Raw genomic sequence first — 18,201 nt, 5'->3', positions numbered from 1 at the left:
TTCTAAAATCCAGGTAATTGTTAGATAGCAGTTATTCTTGTTGTGGCCCACCAGTGGCCTACGGAGCTGGCAGCAGATTCGGACAGTGGGGAGGTTGGGGAGGAACATGGACCAGTCCTGGAGTCTGGAGAAGATTTGGACAAAGGCTCTGCGTTGGAGGCAGAGATGGAGCCAGGGCTGTCTGACAGTTATCAGCTGCCTTCAGAGTCAGACATCAGTGAGGCAGAAGAACAGCTGGAGCCTGTTCCCAGCATGCACATGTGCAGAGTTGCCAGGCGAAGGGATCAGCTAAGGAGCAATGGCCAACTTCAGAGCAAGGCCATAAGTAAGGCGGATAAATGACCCCTCTCATAGGGCATAAAAGAGGAGCAAAAAGGGAGTGGAGTTTGCAGGAGACAATTATTTCACTTAATTGATTCATGACTCTCAGAGGCTCCTTGCCAAGTTTTGAAGATACCGGCCTGGCAGCTCTCCAGGGCAGATAAGGTCTGTGACTGCATATTCACCCTTGAAAGACTTTGCTGTAATGTGAATGAGAGGAATTCACAGTAACTTAATAAAAAGGTTTTTTTTTTGTCAGGGCAAGGAGTCTGCTTCGTGGTATGGGGAAGCCTACGCCTAAACAATTCTATCTATTCAACCCTTAGTTCTTGGCAGCTAAGAATTGGTTTTCTGTATTTTTTCTTCTTCTCTCTTCAATTTAAATTTTTGAAGGCCAGATCTGGTAACCCAACCCTTATTACCATAATGTAATCACTGAAGCACAACATGGCAAACCTCATGTGAGCTGTGTTTCTAAATATGCAGGGAGTTATAAGCCAAAAAATAGCTCCCATCATCCCCAGTCAATATTCCGGGAATCAGATTGGGAAGGATAACACACACACACACACACACACACACACACACAGTGGGATCTAAAGGTTTCCCGATCCAGACTGCAAATATTCAGACAACCAGTAGATGGCAACAAAGAGATAGGGAAAACCTTAATTGTCGGGGTGCTCTCTGAGCTCCGTTGTTTTCTCGAAGAGGTTTCATTATCCAACTCGGTGACATCACCAGTGCACTGATGATGTTACCTAGTTGGGTAATGAAATGCCTGCAAGGAAACAACCAGAGAGCATCAAGGACCCCACAACTCCTCAACTTCCTCCTCCTCCTCCTCCTCCTCCTCCTCCTCCTCCTCCTCCTCCTCCTCCTCCTCCTCCTCTTCCTCCTCCTCCTCCTCCTCCTCTTCTTCCTCTTCTTCTCCCACTCCTTTCTAGCACTGATGATGCTACCTAGTTTGGGTAATGAAACATCTGCAAGAAAACAACCAAGCTCAGAGAGCACCAAGGACCTCTCATTTTAACCCTGAGCTACAAATATTCTCCTTTATCGGAAGCAAGGTGCTTTCTGATCAAGAGGTGGAAGGAATGGCTTGAACATTTGTAGCTCAACCCTGAGCTACAAATGTTCTCTTCCGTGAAAAACCTTAATTTTCTGCTGCCGTCTAGCGATTGAGACCTGGCGGCTCTAACGGGTTTCCTTCCCGCAGGGTCCTTCAGGGGGAGCTGAGACGTCTGAAGTGGAAGCACGAAGAGGCAGCCGAGTCCGCCCAAGGGGCTCCTGATACGGCCCAGGATCCACCCAGTGAAGAGCTCTTGGCCGAAGCCCGCATTCTTCGACAGCACAAGAGCCGCCTGGAGACCCGAATGCAAATCCTGGAGGACCACAACAAGCAGTTGGAATCTCAGCTGCAGCGCCTGAGGGAGCTGCTTCTTCAGGTAACTGCACAGCTAGGGGCGAAATCCAGCAGGTTCTGACAGGTTCTGGAGAACCGTAGTGGAAATTTTGTGTAGTTTGCAGAACCGGTAGTGGAAATTTTGAGTAGTTCGGAGAACCAGCAAATGCCACCTCTGGCTGGCCCCAGAATGGAGTGGGAACAGAGATTTTGCAGTATCCTTCCCCTGGAGTGGGGAGGGAATGGAGATTTTGCAGTATCCTTCCCCTAGAGTGGGGAGGGAATGGAGATTTTGCAGTATCCTTCCCCTGGAGTGCGGTGGGAATGGAGATTTTGCAGTATCCTTCCCCTGGAGTGGGGAGGGAATGGAGATTTTGCAGTATCCTTCCCCTAGAGTGGGGAGGGAAAGGAGATTTTGCAGTATCCTTCCCCTGGAGTGGGGAGGAAATGGAGATTTTGCAGTATCCTTCCCCTTGAGTGGGGAGGGAATGGAGATTTTGCAGTATCCTTCCCCTAGAGTGGGGAGGGAAAGGAGATTTTGCAGTATCCTTCCCCTGGAGTGGGGAGGAAATGGAGATTTTGCAGTATCCTTCCCCTGGAGTGGGGAGGGAATGGAGATTTTGCAGTATCCTTCCCCTAGAGTGGGGAGGGAAAGGAGATTTTGCAGTATCCTTCCCCTGGAGTCGGGAGGGAATGGAGATTTTGCAGTATCCTTCCCTTGGAGTGGGGAGGGAATGGAGATTTTGCAGTATCCTTCCCCTGGAGAGGGGAGGGAATGGAGATTTTGCAGTATCCTTCCCCTGGAGAGGGGAGGGAATGGAGATTTTGCAGTATCCTTCCCCTGGAGTGGGGAGGGAATGGAGATTTTGCAGTATCCTTCCCCTGCCACTCCCACCAATCCACAGCCACAGAACCGGTAGTAAAAAAAATGAATTTCACCACTGTGCACATCAGTATTTATACTGTAGAAGGGGACAGGTTCAGGTGTGGGATTCAGCTGGTTTAGAAAGGTTTGGATGAACCAATCGCCCCTCCCCTTTCCCTGCTTTTTTAGTTCAGTTGATTTGCACAGCACAGTGGAGGCTCCCGAGCGTCAGCTGTTTTACTCACCGGTGCTGACATAGAAGGCAAGTTTTTAAGCTTAAAATGGGTGATTTTTTTAACGCTGCATGCGTGTGCAAAGCACGCATTAGGCGTATGCGCATGCAAAGTGCACATGCGTGTGCAAAACCCACACTCACCGAACTGGTTATTAAACCAGTTGCATACCACCACTGGATGCAGCTGGATGGTCTCCAGAGTGAGCGAACCTCACTAAATTGTTCCAATCTGCTTGTTCCCATTTCCTGCAGAAAATCCGATATTTAACTCCCAAGCAGGAAAAAAGAGAACAAAAGCACTTTATTGCAGTCCTATCTTCACTTCATCTTAGTTTCTGCCTCCCCCTGCATTAACAAGTCTTGACATGTTGCGGTAATCATTTCCATCTATGTTGTGCTGTTTCTCTTTTGTAGAATGTTTCTGGCGCTGAGCTTCGCAAGCACAATTTGCAACCCGAGGCTCGCCCAGAGCTCTTAGCTTAATTTCAAAATCTGCTGCAGGCCTTTGTTAACTTTCTTTGCCATCTTCCCAGCCACCAGCCAATTCCAAAGAAGAAGGCTCTGTTGCGTCCACCGTGGCTTCTTCTCCTCAACCATCAGAAGGCAGTCAGACTAGGGAAAAAGATGCGAGCACTCCAAACACAGAAATGGCAGGTGGGTGTCTTGTGATGCTGTGAAGCTTCTCCTTCTCGGCAAAGTATCTTCTCACAGAGTTCCTCCTTTAGACACTTGGTGACTCTCTAAAACAGTGTTTCTCAACCTTGGCAACTTGAAGATGTCTGGACTTCAACTCCCAGAATTCCCCAGCCAGCATTCGCTGGCTGGGGAATTCTGGGAGTTGAAGTCCGGACATCTTCAAGTTGCCAAGGTTGAGAAACACTGCTCTAAAAAAATGGGCTTCTTGGAGCACATGTTGAAGTCTACACCTCTTCAGGTTGCCAAGGTTGAAGACCAGCGACTCGGTGTTTAAAGTCACCTTTCACCAGAGGGTTAAGGTCATTGCCCAGAGGATCATGGGTTGCCCTCTCCCCTCTTTGGAAGAGCTTTTTAGCTCCCGCTGCTTTAAGAAAGTTCAAAACATTCTTAAAGATCCATCTCATCCTGGGCACCCTTTTTTTTTTAACTATTACCATCTGGCAGACGGTACAGGATAAAAAAAACAAGGACAAATAGGCTGAAAAACAGCTTCTATCCCAGGGCAGTAACTATATTGAATTCTGCTGTAGAGTATTAATGCAACATTGGATTTTCAGTTCAATTGTATAGAATGTGAAGGATGTGTGTTTGTGTTTTATTTTTATAGTTATAATGTACACTGAAGATGACATTTTATTTCATTGCATGATGTGCAATGACAATAAACTAAACTAAACTAGTATCTGGGCAGAGAACAACAGAGAGGGGGGGGGGGGAAATGATATGACAAATTTACAAAAGTACCAGTAAATGCAAAACTTAAAATACGTAGCAGCCAAGAAAACAACACGGTCAACTATGTTGATAGAAGTAGGACTGGGGTCTTTGCAATGCTAGGTGTAGTAAGTTCCCTTATATCACCCCAAGAGTATTTGGGAGGTAGATAGAGAAATCTTGGCTGCTTTTCTCATCTCTTGGCATCACCACTTTTCTTCTCCTTTCTCGCAGATGAAGTAGTGACAAAGTCCCAGGATGTCAGCCTGTGTCTAGAAGATATCATGGAGAAATTACGGAATGCTTTCCCCAATAACGGAGGTAGTGTGTGCAATGAACAGTTTCCAACAAGTATGTTAAGTTGGAGGGATTTTCTGATGACCCATATTATCTCAGTTTAAGTCTGCCTCCCAGCAGCAAGGACGCATGTGGCAAGGCATAAAACAACTTTCACACACATATTTTGTGTGGATATTTTCCCCAGTCAATTGTCTTAAGAGAGATCAGACTTCCAGCTGGAATGAGCTCCAGTTACTTGCGCCAGCTTCTGCCAACCTGGCAGTTCGAAAGCACGTAAAAATGCAAGTAGAAAAATAGGAACCACCTTTGGTGGGAAGGTAACAGCGTTCCATGCACCTTTAATGTTTAGTCATGCCAGCCACATGACAACAGAGATGTCTTCGGACAGGGCTGGCTCTTCGGCTTTGAAATGGAGATGAGCACCGCCCCCTAGAGTCGGGAACAACTAGCACAAGTGCGTGAGGGGAACGTTTCCCTTTAAGTTACAATCCCCTTTTCTCCTAACAGGACAAAGATCTAAGCCCTTGGCCCTGTTGAAGAAGTCTTTCAAGTTCTCCTAGAGACTTAGAATTGTCCGCTGCGGGTATAAGCCACCATCTTTCTTAGCCATTGCTTCCGGCTCATGGGCTTCTGATTGGCGCCTGGAATTCCCAGACTCTAATGATTTGCTAATTGCTTTGCCCAGCTTGTTAATATTAAACCTGCTTTTGCTCAGTGGCAATGTCTTACACCAAGATGTATCCATCCTCCTTGTGACGTTGCTTCATCCCTTCTAAAAACCAGTGTAGGGTGTAGATAACGTCCAGTCTCCAAGGTGGAGTGTGGGAGGAGTCACTGAATGGGCATTGTTACGGCCCAATTGCCTGGAGACTGAGGTAAATCTGAGGACACTCCCTCTGTTCCGCCTGGTGACTCTCCAGATTAACCTCAGTCTTCGGCCTAACAGGAGCTATTCAGTGACTCTCCAGTGAATAGTAATTATTCCCCATAAGATGTGAAAAATCTTTGCGCGCCATCTTGTTGCACACATTCCATAAATCCTGACAAAGGACATGACCCTCATCAAAATAACTCGGATCCATACAGACTTCAAAAATAATTGGACCAGGGGTGAAATCAAGTTAACTTTGCTACCAGTTCTCAAATGTGAGCGCACGAAACACCTTTCGCACAGGACTTTCTGTGCATGTGCAGAATGTCAAAAATGGGACATGATGGCGTCCGGGTAGGCGAGTGGAGCCTCTTGCCGCCACTGCTACTGGTTTGCCTGAACCGGCTAGAACTGGCTGAATTTCACCACTGGATTGGACCCAGACCAGAGGTGGGTTGCTCCTGGTTCGGCCCGGATCGGGCGGCCCGGTAATTGTGGGGGCGGGAGGCTCTACCCACCCACCCGGACGCTTCTGAGCATGCACAGAAGTGTCTTGCGCACGTGCGAGCGAGCACGCACAAGTGAACTGGTAGTAAAAAAAATGGAAACCCACCACCAACTCAAATGCTTTGGATCTCCCGCCAACACAGGGTCTCTGCCCTTCATGAAATCAGCACACTTTTTTTCAAGTTTCTGTGGGAGTTGAAAAAAGCTGTGGCTGCTTGAAGAGACGTAATCTGTTCCTAGAATTGAGCATTGCTGCTTTCCCAAACTGTATCTGTATATATAAAAATGGCTTTGTGTGTGTGTGTGTGTGTGTGTGTGTGTGTGTGTGTGTGTGTGGTGTTCCAGCATAACTCTGGAACGCCTCGAGCAATTTCAACCAAACTTGGGTACACAGGTGACTTACTCTCTGGAAACAAATACCATGGGAGTAAGACACCCCTAACACCCGTCGGTGTGTGTGTGTTCTGTTACGATACAGCCTGTTGTGCCTTAAAATGGCTTCTGCTGTACCGCCCTAAAATGGCTTATAGTGTACAGCGCAGTGGGGTTGCCATGGTAACGGCTTCACAGTACTCCACAAGGCGGCTCCCTCTGGTAAGGGGGCAAATCCAACATTAGAAATGACGTTTGGGCCAGAAATTTCCCTCCTATAAATAAATACCCGGGCAACCCCGGGTTATCAGCACTAGTTTTTAATAATAAACCAACGGGCACCATCATGAACATCATTGGATATGACTCTGTTTCATTTTCTCTTCCAGGTCCAACCTCCCTAATCTAACACCTCCCGAAGGCTAGAGGCTTTATCTAACCGGTTCTTGTCAACTGCTATTCTCCTTTCTCTTCACTTCTGTCTTTCCCTCACACGGCGGGTTTCACCCGCATCCTCAAAGGAGAGCTATTCAGGATCTGTGCAAGCTTTGACTCTCTGGAGACCTCTGCTTAAGAGACTTCAGGGGACTTGCCGGAAGAGAGTTCTAGGATCAGCGGCACGAAGTCCTAACTGGGTGCCCAAAAGAGGACCCAGGTTCAAGGAACTGTGAAAGGTCCCCACAGAAAGTTTGAGGGGACAAATCTTTCCCGCCAAAACAAAACGCCAACAAAAACAAACAAGGGGTGTGTGTTCTCTTTGACGGTCTGTGAATTGTGGTTGCCTTTCATGAGGTCAACCTTGGAGCTGGGGCGACCCACTGAGGATTTGGCTTAAGCCAGCGGTCAAATAGTTGTTTAAGGCAGCGGAGACGTGAAGCTACTTTTGTTAAGAACTGATTGACAGATATTTCAAACAAAAAGACGATTTAAGAACGCAGGAAGAAAATTACGGTTTCCCGACGATTAGGATATTTGGGAAATGACGGTGTTATTTCCACGCCTAACACAGCGCTCCGTGGAAATGATGGAAGAAACAGGCAGAAACCTTACAGAATTCGAAGAGAAAGAACAGTATTTTTGGAAAGGCATCATTTTAGCAGCAGCAACAGCAGCCTTATGAGTGATAAGCTTTATAACAAAAAGCCTTATAGTTTTATTTGTGTGTGTGCGTGCGTGTACAGACACACACACACCCATAAATACAATGTTGTCTATCTTGTATTTAAGTGCTGTTACGGATTCCATCATGCATTAAATTCTAATTCCTGGTTGTATGTTTATTTCGGCTGGCCTCTTTCGATCTGTCTTATTTGCTGCTGCTGCTGAATTTTGGTTTGGAGGGTTTTGGTTTTTTTAGCATAATGGAAGAAAGTTTGTTTTTGCATGGTTTTCACAAAAAAAAAAGGCTAGATTTGTCTTTTGGCACTGGATTGATCTCCGCTGGAATGACCTTGCCTGCCTGGTTTTCTTTCATCCATCCGATTTTCCCAACGGTGCTGTTTTTTTTCAAGAGGCAACTGGACTTTCTGGTTTTTCTTGGAAGACGTTTCGCTTCTCCTCCAAGAAGCTTCTTCGGCTCTGGCTGGATGTGGTGGGGAACATTGCAGCATGAAACCCTTGGCTGTGGATCAGTGAGGCTACAGAAAATGCACGGGGCGAGATCTTCCCATGCGCCTTCAGTATTAGACCATAGAGTGAAAGCATAATTGACTGAAATGCTACCCAGGGTCTTGTGCTACCAATAGTAGAGAATAACAATAATTAAGGTTTCGTATTGCGGGGTCCTTGGTGCTCTCTGAGCTTGACTGTTTGCTTGCAGATGTCTCATAACCCAACTGGATAACATCATCAGTGCTAGAAGGGAGTAGGGTTTGCTCCCTATATAGTAGATTGCCCTTCCAGTTTTGGTGGGGTTGTGGTTTCTCCTTTGTAGTTTCTTTGTTTCCGTCTTGTTTGTCTGGTGGTAATCCCTGCTTATCTGGATGTTGGTTGTTGGAGAGGACAGTTTTGGTCTTTTTGTTTCCATCTTGTTTGTCTGGTGGTAATCCCTGCTTATCTGCAGTGGTGGGATTCAACATTTTTTACTACCAGTTCTGTGGCCGTGGCTTGGTGACCGTGGCATGGTGGCCATGGCAGGGGAAGGATACTGTAAAATCTCCATTCCTTCCCTATCAGCTGGGACTCGGGAGACAGAGAATAGATGGGGGTGGGACCAGTCAGGGGTGGTATTTACCAGTTCTCCGAACTACTCAAAATTTCTGCTACAGGTTATCTAGAACTCATCAGAAGCTGCTGAATAGCACCTCTTGTTTATCTGGATGTTGGTTGCTGTTTTGGTCTTTTTGTTTCTTTCTTAGCTTTGCTGTTGTCCCTTTTGAACTCTGTGTAAATATGGTTCACCTCATGTGTCTTGATGTTATCTAGTTGGGTAATGAAACATTTGCAATCAAAGAACCAAGCTCCGAGAGCACCAAGGACTCCAGAAATTTCAAACAGATTTTCTAGAAAGGAGCTCTTCTAAGCTTTAAAATAAACACTGAAGAGACAGTTTCGTCTTCTGGGAAACCATCCTTTGCATATTTTATTTCACAGAAAATTGCTTTTGGTCAAAAAGAAGACCTGAGCAAGAAAAACGTACAAACACACCGGATAAATTATGTATGGTTTCTCGCTGCTGGAGTGTTACCTTTTAACCAACATGATCCTTGTTGGAATCATTTGAGATATTTTTTAATTTCCACTGATTTGTAATAAATGTACATTGGTGTGTAAGAACACAAGGCGGAAAAACCCCAAATTTCTCCCACAGGGACATAAGCGTAGATGGGCGATACAGATTCCATTGTATCTATGGGATTTTTTTAAAAAAGGAAATGAGCAGAAGCGTCTGTATGAAAAGCAAAATTCAGGAAGGGGATTAGAAATCATGCTCCCTGCGGTTGCATCGTGTGTTAGCTTCAGTGGGTGTGCAAAGCATGCATCCACAACACTCACATGCATTCAGTGTGCATTTTGTCACGGTACTGGCACATGGGTGCCCGTTAGGAGCAGCGTCTATGGAAATTCTCAGCCATCCGGGTCTTGGTTGTCTCAAAGCAGTTTTTTTCTTAAAGGCAACTGGCATTTCTTTTACTTGAAGACATTTCACTTCTCCTCCGAGAAGCTTCTTCGGTTCTGTACCAATGGTGCCAATGATGACTGTTGGAATATCTTTCCAGTCATTAGAAAGGGTATATTTACAACCCTGAATTAAAGGCCTCAAGGTGGGTTGGTTGGAGATTGTGAACTACGATTTTGTTCTAAAGCAAACATCACTTGGGTTTTTAGTCAAGTAGGTTGGACGGTTTGCGTAGTGTCGAAATTTAATGTGTAATGTTTGGAGCAAGATCTCAGCATACAGCATTTTTCCCTTGCAGAGCATGGACTGGAGAGCGGATAATAGGAGAATATTGGTAGCTCAGGGTTGAAAGGTGGAGTCCATGATGCTCTCTGGTGTTCGTGGTTTTCTTGCAGACGTTTCACTACCCAGCTGGGTAATATCCTCAGTGCACTGATCGTCAGCGCACGGATGATGTAACCTAGTTTAGGTAATGAAGCATCTACAAGAAAACAGACTCAAGAGAGTCCCAAGGACTGAAGAGCATACCTGTTCCAAAAGGAGCAGAGGTGGGTTGCTCCCAATTCAGCTGAACCAGTAGTGGAATTCAGGCCTGGGTCGCAGAACTGGCAGCAACTCAGCCTGCCATGCCCCCGAACCGGTTCACTCGACGCCACTGGGCTGCGGCCATTTTGGTTTTTGGTGATTCTGCATGCACAGTTGACTGTAAATTATTCTGCACTTGTGCAAAGAACAATTTATATTGAACAGTTCATGCCCACACAGCGTGCATTTGTCATGCAGATGGGGGGGGGGTGTTGAACCAGTAGTAAAACCGGCAGCAACGCACCCCTGAAATGAAGGCGTGTTTCTTGAAACCTCTCTTAGAAAGTTACACCGTTTGTGGCTCTCGTTTGTTAAAGTTGTTGCTGTAGCACACCTCACCTCGGGGTTTTACTTTTCAATTGATGATGATGCCAAGAGTGGTTCTTCATTAGAACATTGCAAATTGTCAGGAAGGCTACAGATCAGTGGTGGGATTCAGCCAGTTCGCACCAGTTCGGGAGAACCGGTTGTTAACTTTCTGAGCAGTTTGGTGAACTGGTTGTCGGAAGAAATCATTAGGGCAGAGAACCGGTTGTTAAATTATTTGAATCCCACCATTGCTACAGAGGTTGAAAGTAGGTTAACCTGAGAAGGATGCTGTAGCGCGTAGGGTTACATTATAAAGTGGAGGAAGAGACTGCGGCGTTTTTGAATATTTGGGTAGGTTCCATGCGGTTAATATTTAAAGACTGTCTGGGATGGTTGCGGGCTATATAGAAGGAGGCAGATCTGGAGCTGCTGTCTGGATTCGCAGCCTCTCTGCAGGAAACCAGGTTGAATGGGAGGTCTAACAGGAGATGGTGAGGCAGCCTCTTGGAATTAATGCCTTTGGGTTGCGTTCGGCTGTGATTCCCGCTATTCTACTCCCATAAGTGGCCAGCCCTTTCTATTTTTCTCCATGGGAGAACTGGGGAATGTAACCCCACAAGAGCGATATGTTTTCCTGGTACAGTTTCGTACCAATCCCATATAGAGTTTCAGTTTGATATGTATGAAACTGGGCTAGATTGCTTCTCTAGATGCTTCTTGAAATTTCTAGGATGAGGAAGCAAAAGTTGGCTTGCAATGTCCTGTTCAGTGTTGGTGAGAATGTTCCTGGTTGACCCCAAGATTAATATTCGACTAACAATCAAGGGATGGACGCGGTGGCTGAGTGGCTAAGATGCTGAGCTTGTCGATCAGAAAGGTCGGCGGTTCGGCAGTTCGAATCCCTAGCTCCGCGTTATGGAGTGAGCTCCCGTTCCTTGTCCCAGCTTTTGCCAACCTAGCAGTTCGAAAGCACGTAAAAATGCAAGTAGAAAAATAGGGACCACTTTTGGTGGGATGGTAACAGCATTCCGTGCGTCTTCGGCATTGAGTCATGCCGGCCACATGACCACGGAGATGTCTTCAGACACCGCTGGCTCTTTGGCTTTGTAACAGAGATGAGCACCGCCCCTTAGAGTCAGGAACGACTAGCACAGATGTTCGAGGGGAACCTTTACCTTTACCTTAACAATCAAGCAATAAACAATACCTCAATTAAGTGACTGCCAACTCAGACAAACAGTCAGATGGTAAACAACATTCAAACATTAAACCTCACCAAGATCACTCCCACCGACACTGACAGGCAAGCCACTAGAATATAAATTGAGACCAAATCCCAATCCCTTCTAGCACTGATGATGTTACCTAGTTGGGACATTAAACATCTGCAAGAAAACCCAGCTCAGAGAGCACCAAGGACCCAACAGTGAAGGATGTAACAGCTGGCGATGCCCTTTTAATGTATATAGATTGGCTGCCTGATCCTTTCTACAACATCTGGCCATTGCCAGCACTGGTTCTCTGGAAGTGCAGCATGCCATCGCAAAAAAGAGATGGCTATCATATTCTTCCCCTTTGATCTTCCCGGACATCTTTTGTGGTCCATCCACAGAAGAGGACCAGCCAAGAATAAACACAGATTGGTTTTGCGATGGAATGAGGGGAGGAATCACTGGGTTCAAAGCAAGTGAATGTGAGGCCCGATACAGTAAACTAATCTGAACAGGTTCTAATGTCTTCACTCACCTCTTCTCCCATTTCTTCTGTTCTGCAAAACGCCGACAATAAATTTGTATTTCTGTTCTTTTGTTTGGTGCCTTCATTGGGATTGTTGCTTGCCTTGGAAAACGGGGCCAAGATCTGGGTTGCATCTTCTGTTCATTACATGGAAATGCATTACGTATATTCCTTGACCTACAGCAGTTCATTTAGTGACCGGAATTGCAAGAACACCGAAAAAAAGTGATTTATGACCGTTTTTCATAGTTACGACCATTGCAACATCCCCGTGGTCACGCTCACAATTATGACCGTTGCAGCGTCCCGGGTTCGTCTGATTTTTTACGACCTTCCAACAAGCCAAGTCAGTGGGGAAAGCAGATTCATTTAGCAACCGTGTGACTAATTTAACAACTGCGTGGGATTCACTTAACGACTCTGGCGAGGAAGGTCATAAAATGAGGCAAAATTCACTTAACAAAGGTCTCACTTAGCTATATACATATACATATACATATACATCTATTAGATTTTTTTACAACCCGTGGTATGCCCAAATATGGGAGGAAGATCACTACTTCCATTCTCTGTCCTTCGGCTCATCACAAGAGACCATCCAGGCAGAAACCCAATATTTCTACTGTTGCCTTTTTGTTACATTTTTGTTGTATTTGTGCTGATAAATAAATAAAGGGAGACTAGTATAGATCTATTTCAAGCTATTTAGCTCTCATCAGCTAGCCATACCCTTACTGGGAATCGAGCCTGTGCTGTATTGCCTCTTAGGCAGATGTGTTAACACTGAGCTACAGAGCTCGACTCCTTATCAGCCAAGCCAGGGTGAAAGGTATATATTTAAAGTCTAAGAGGCAATACAGCACAGGCTCGATTCCCAGTAAGGGTATGGCTAGCTGATGGGAGCTAAATAGCTTGAAATAGATCTATACTAGTCTCCCTTTATTTATTTATCAGCACAAATACAACATACATACATACATACATACATACATACATACATACATACATGGTTGTAAGTCGAGGACTGCCTGTACTTGATGTTACATGGGTCTGGGAATATCAAATCTCCATCCTTCCCTTCCCATAACATCAGGAAAGACATTTCTTCCACTTTACGCTTATAAAACTTCACAAGAAGCTTCGAGGGTAAAAGTCAGTGAATTATTCCCTTACTGACGGTTGCCCAAACCCTTTAATTTATTTTTTCTCAGGCCGGGGGGGGGGGGGGTAGAATTCAAACATCCAGATATTATTGCATTTTAAAGCAAAGGCCCTGAAAGGTTTTTAGATGTCAACCCAGGAGACCCCTGCAAGTTATTTGGGTGAGCAGAACATGAAATAAATTGAAAGCTGTCCAAATAATTCATGGAATCGGATGAAAATGTGATTAAACCAATCTAGGGTTTGTTTAGTTTTTTTTTACCATAGCTTGCACTTACCGTTTTGGGCAGTACATTGCTTGAAAGGTCAAAGTAGCCCAACTGAGTTCCAACGGACATTGCTCACTTTTATTTGAAAGTTTATTGAGTGTTAGCAATCACTATTTCATCCTTACTAATGGAAAACACCAGCAGATTTACGGCGTTAAAAGGTCACTCAATATTTAATTTCACAAAAACACCGCCAGAATCAAAGAAAGGCCAGCCAGGAGCCAGGAGACGTTGTCTTGGGTTTAGATGTAATGAAATAAGAGTAGAAAGAACTGTTAGTTCCGCTTTATAAATCCTTTGTAAGACCACACCTGGAATACTGCAACCAGTTTTGGTCCCCATGTTACAAAAAAAGACATTGAGACTTTGGAAAAAGGACAAAGAAGAGAAACTAAGAAGATTAAAGGCTTGGGGACAATAAACATAGGAAGAACAGTTGCAGGAGTTGGGTACAGCCAGTCTAGAGAAAAGAAGGACTCGGTGGGTTCCTACCAGTTCGCACCTATTTGGTAGAACCGGTTCGTCAAATCTACCGAACCGGTTAGAAGAGGTTCCACCAGTGGACCCGGAAAGCAGGCCACACCTACAGAAGAGGTTCCACATTTTTTTGAAACCCACCACTGGTCCTTGGATATGATTATTCTACACTATCATGCTCCTATTTATAAAACTCAGTGCCTCTGTGAAAGGTAAGGATGACTACTGTGTTTGCGGTGCAATCAGAACATTGCGTGTGTTGAAGTTGTTTTAACGCAAACCAAAGATGCCTTTTAAAAAACAAGTTTACATCATATTCTTATGCATGCCAGTGCTGTGTGTGAGGTAATTTAAGGTGGTTCTGACAAGTGTCGTCGGCATCTTCATACGGCAAGCCACTCCCATCTGGTCACATGGGCAGCAAGCCACTCCCACAAAGGAGGCCACCCCCACAGAGTAGGTTCGAACAATTTTTGAAACCCACCACTGGGGACATGATAGCAGTATTCCAGTATTTGAGGGGCTGCCAACCAATAGGAGGTCAACTTTATTTTCCAATGCACCAGAAGGCAAGACGAGAAACAATGGAAGGAAACTAATCAAGGAGAGAAGCTAATTAAACGAATTAGAGAGAAACTTCTTAATAGTGAGGTCAATTACTATATTTTTCAGAGTATAAGACGCACCTTCCCCCCCCTAAAAGAGGGTGAAAATTTGGGTGGTCTTATACACTGAATGTAGACCCAGCGACGCACCGCCCCCAACCCTTTGGCCTCTGCCTCCCAATAATTTACCTCCTTGCAGCAAAGGGGGACTTGCGGAGGCTTCCATAAACTATAGCAATCCCTGCAGCCTGTAACAGCTGATGATCGGGAGATATTGAAAGTGAAACTTGCTGTTTGCTCCACATGGCAAATTGCTGGGAGGCAGATTTTTTTTTCTTGTGCTAATCAGGCTGTTTGCTGCAAGGAGGTAACAACTATAAATGCCTATAGAATGTTTAAATTATTAGACTTATTTTTTAAAAGACTGCTTTATTATTGTTCTAGACAACGTAAATAAATGAAGAAGCTTTTTAAAATAAATCCTTGATCTGAAGAGGCCCAGTGTTATTGTTTTAAAAAGTGCTGTTCTTTTAAATAGCGGAGAATAACTATACTTCCAGAAAGCACATCAATTTTAACAACATCTGTACAAGCATAGTCTGAAATATAACACTACAAACAGTGTATATTTTCTGTACTGTTTGTTGCAAGGAGGCAAATTGCTGGGAGGCAGAGGCAGATATTTTTCCCTTTGTTTTCCTCCCCAAAATCTAGGTGCGTCTTATACTCTGGAGTGTCTTATACTCCGAAAAATACAGTAACCAGTGGAATAGAAGTTGCCTTCAGAAGTTGGGGATGCTTCATCACTGGAGGTTTTTAAGACAAGATTGGACAGCCACCTGTCTGAAATAGTATAGGGTCTCCTGCTTGAACAAGGGGTTGGACTAGAAGACCTCCAAGGTCCCTTCCAGCTCTATTTCAATTGACTGATTGACTACTAAGTGACGTATTGGGATGATGAGATCTTAGTGTTGGGATGTTATTTCTCAAGAGGTCGAGGTGGCTCCTTCAGACGAAGGCCATAAGAACCTTCAAGTTGGGTCTCTTCCCAAAGGTAAGCTAATCAACTGGCTCTCTCTCATACTGTCATTTTCAGATTATTCTCCTTCTTGGAAAGCAGTTTTCTCCTGCATCAAGGCAGTCTGATCTGGGATAGAAGCATGCCACTGCCCTGCTGTTTCCAACCCAGACATCTCTCCTGAGTAAATGCTTTGTCTTTTGTCTTCTGCACAATGCATGAGAAATGATGCATCGTCCTAATCTCCCCTGTTCCATTCCTGACATCTGAAAGCATTCCCAAAGAGGTTCTTCTCCTCAGATTTGCTCAGTGCCTCCTCTTTCTTTCAGGATCTTCCCACGTGACTTGCGAATCCACCTGCTCCACGTTGGAAGGTGTTCCCTGTGGTCCTATCTTTGAATGTTTAGCTTCAGTGCTGGGAATTAGCTCTGCCTCAAAATAGTTCAGTCCTAAATCATCCCATTCAACCTTTTCCTGTGTTACAGAGCTGTCCAGAATGTTGATTCCTTCCTTATCACGTCCAACTTTTTCTTGGTGGTTCTCTCTCACTTCCCTGATGCTCGACTTTGCGCTTGAACCGTAAGTGGTGACTTCTTCCCCATTTTCTTCAGCCGCTGACCCTCTGACTTCAGGGCTCGCCTCATAACAACTTGGACTTGTCTCGTGTCCAAATAATATTTCTGGCTTTGAATGGTCACCGATGTCCCCTTTTTCCATCCTCAAAGCTGCTGCTTCTACCCAATCCAAATCATTTGATGCCTCCATTCCTCTTCGGGACTTTTCTTGTTGGATTTGAGAACAATCCTCTTCTTCAAAACACTTGACTTTCGTACCTTTCTTGAGATGTTCTTCTGATCCAAGATCCACATTGGCCTGTTTCCAATGAGGATGATGACCTTCAGTTTCTCTGTTCTCACAGCTTCCTTCGTATTCTCCCTTTCCAGTGAAAATATCCAGCCCAATCCTCACTTCAATCTCACGGTGTCCTTCTCTGGATTCTTCTTCAGTCTCACGGTGTCCTTCTCTAGATTCTTCTTCAGTCTCACGGTGTCCTTCTCTGGATTCTTCTTCAGTCTCATGGTCTTCTCTGGATTCTTCTTCAGTCTCACGGTGTCCTTCTCTGGATTCTTCTTCAGTCTCTTGGTGTCCTTCTCTGGATTCTTCTTCAGTCTCATGGTGTCCTTCTCTGGATTCTTCTTCAGTCTCATGGTGTCCTTCTCTGGATTCTTCTTCCATGACATTCATGGACTTTGCTGCCATTCCATAAGAGTTACTACAGGTGGCTCTGAAGTCTTGCTTTTCTCTCAGTGTTATAAAATCAATCTCTCCATTTTCATCCCAGCCCTTGGAATTCACCTCCGCAGCTTCAACCTTTCCTTTCACCTCCTGTAGTCCCGGCCCTGATTGTTGTTGATTCTTAGAACTTTCTACTGTGCAGTTTTCAGAATCAGGAAATAATTGTCTTTCCTTCTGCTCATCTTGTGCCCCTCTTACATTTGCAGCCACTGTTTCTTCCATTTCTTCCTGAGAGACAAAATCTTCTCTCTCTCTTTCCTCAACCTTTATTAACATCCCTTTCTCTTCTTTGGCTACTTCTCCTTCGTTTGTTTCATTCTTTTTGGCCCCAAATTCTCTCTTGCGCTTCATAGCTTCTGGGTTGTTAGGTGTCTTTTCTGCTGTGAAACCATTGCCAGCCTCCTCTTCTTGTTCCGCAGAAGTTTCTTCAGATACTTCACTTGCCCCTTTTGAGAGAGGCTGCTGGAACAGATCCCGGTATCTCTTGCGATCCTCCACGTGTTTCGATCTCAACCTCTCTCCCAGGATCCTTAACTCTTTTCTCACTGCGGCCGCCAGCGAAGGATCCAGTTGGGCTGCCTTCATGAAATCTGCTCGGGCTTCCTTCTCATTCCAGACGGCAGCGTGAGCTTTTGCCCGCTTGAAGTAGGCCTTGACATTTTCTAGGAAAGAACAAAGATGGTTCACACTTTACGTTTTTTCCTAAACAAATCTTACAAAATGTGATCGTTCCCAGCCACTTCTCAAATGTAGCCCTTGGTGATAACCCGGGACATGGCCCCTTTATTGCTCCCAATTTCCCCAAACACTCCCACGTTTCTGGCCAGCCCCAGAGCAAGATGATGTCACCCCCACACACACACACACACACATGCAGCTTCTGGCTGCAAATAGTCCATCACTGTGTACCCCAAGGCTGCACAGCAATAAATCCAGCAGGGCAAATCAAGGAGTTCAGGAAGCAAAGGATCCGGGTAATTAGACCAGAATGCCAGAAAGAATGCAAGGACTCTTGGGAAGTTCAAGTTGGTACTCAACAATTCAGGAACTAAGCATTTGTTCCTGACAAATGCCCTTCCCTGCAGCTTTTCCTTAAGTTCCCCAGGTGTGCCTTGTGAAGATTGGCAGGGCATTCTTCTCCCAAGCAGCCTGCACAGTCTGCGCTGTTCTCGCCTTCTCTCCACTCTCCATGCTCTCGGATCAGGAGGGGGGTGGTTGTTCCTCGCCTGAGCTCTGTCTCTCATGCTCATCCTGCCCATGTGTACAAACTGTCCTAATCCTGAAAGGTCCCGGCCTAACTGGCCCCACCCTTCCTCATTTTCTTCCGAAGCCAATGAAGC

The 18,201-nt window shown here is 45.3% G+C and overlaps 1 protein-coding gene across 1 annotated transcript in view; it reads left to right on the top strand.

Moving 5' to 3' along the window:
* The window catches only part of DRP2 (dystrophin related protein 2), a 42,613-nt gene extending 37,517 nt beyond the window's left edge, over positions 1–5,096 (top strand). Inside the window, exons 20-23 of the mRNA XM_032228145.1 lie at positions 1,541–1,769; positions 3,360–3,480; positions 4,471–4,557; positions 5,044–5,096. Of these exons, the coding sequence (XP_032084036.1) occupies positions 1,541–1,769; positions 3,360–3,480; positions 4,471–4,557; positions 5,044–5,096 (490 nt within the window). The remainder of the gene's footprint in view (positions 1–1,540; positions 1,770–3,359; positions 3,481–4,470; positions 4,558–5,043) is intronic.
* The last annotated feature ends 13,105 nt before the right edge of the window (positions 5,097–18,201 follow it).

The sequence above is a fragment of the Thamnophis elegans genome, chromosome 12 (assembly GCF_009769535.1).
Source record: "Thamnophis elegans isolate rThaEle1 chromosome 12, rThaEle1.pri, whole genome shotgun sequence".
Lineage (NCBI taxonomy): Eukaryota > Metazoa > Chordata > Lepidosauria > Squamata > Colubridae > Thamnophis > Thamnophis elegans.
This window is presented reverse-complemented; position numbering and strand designations above follow the sequence as displayed.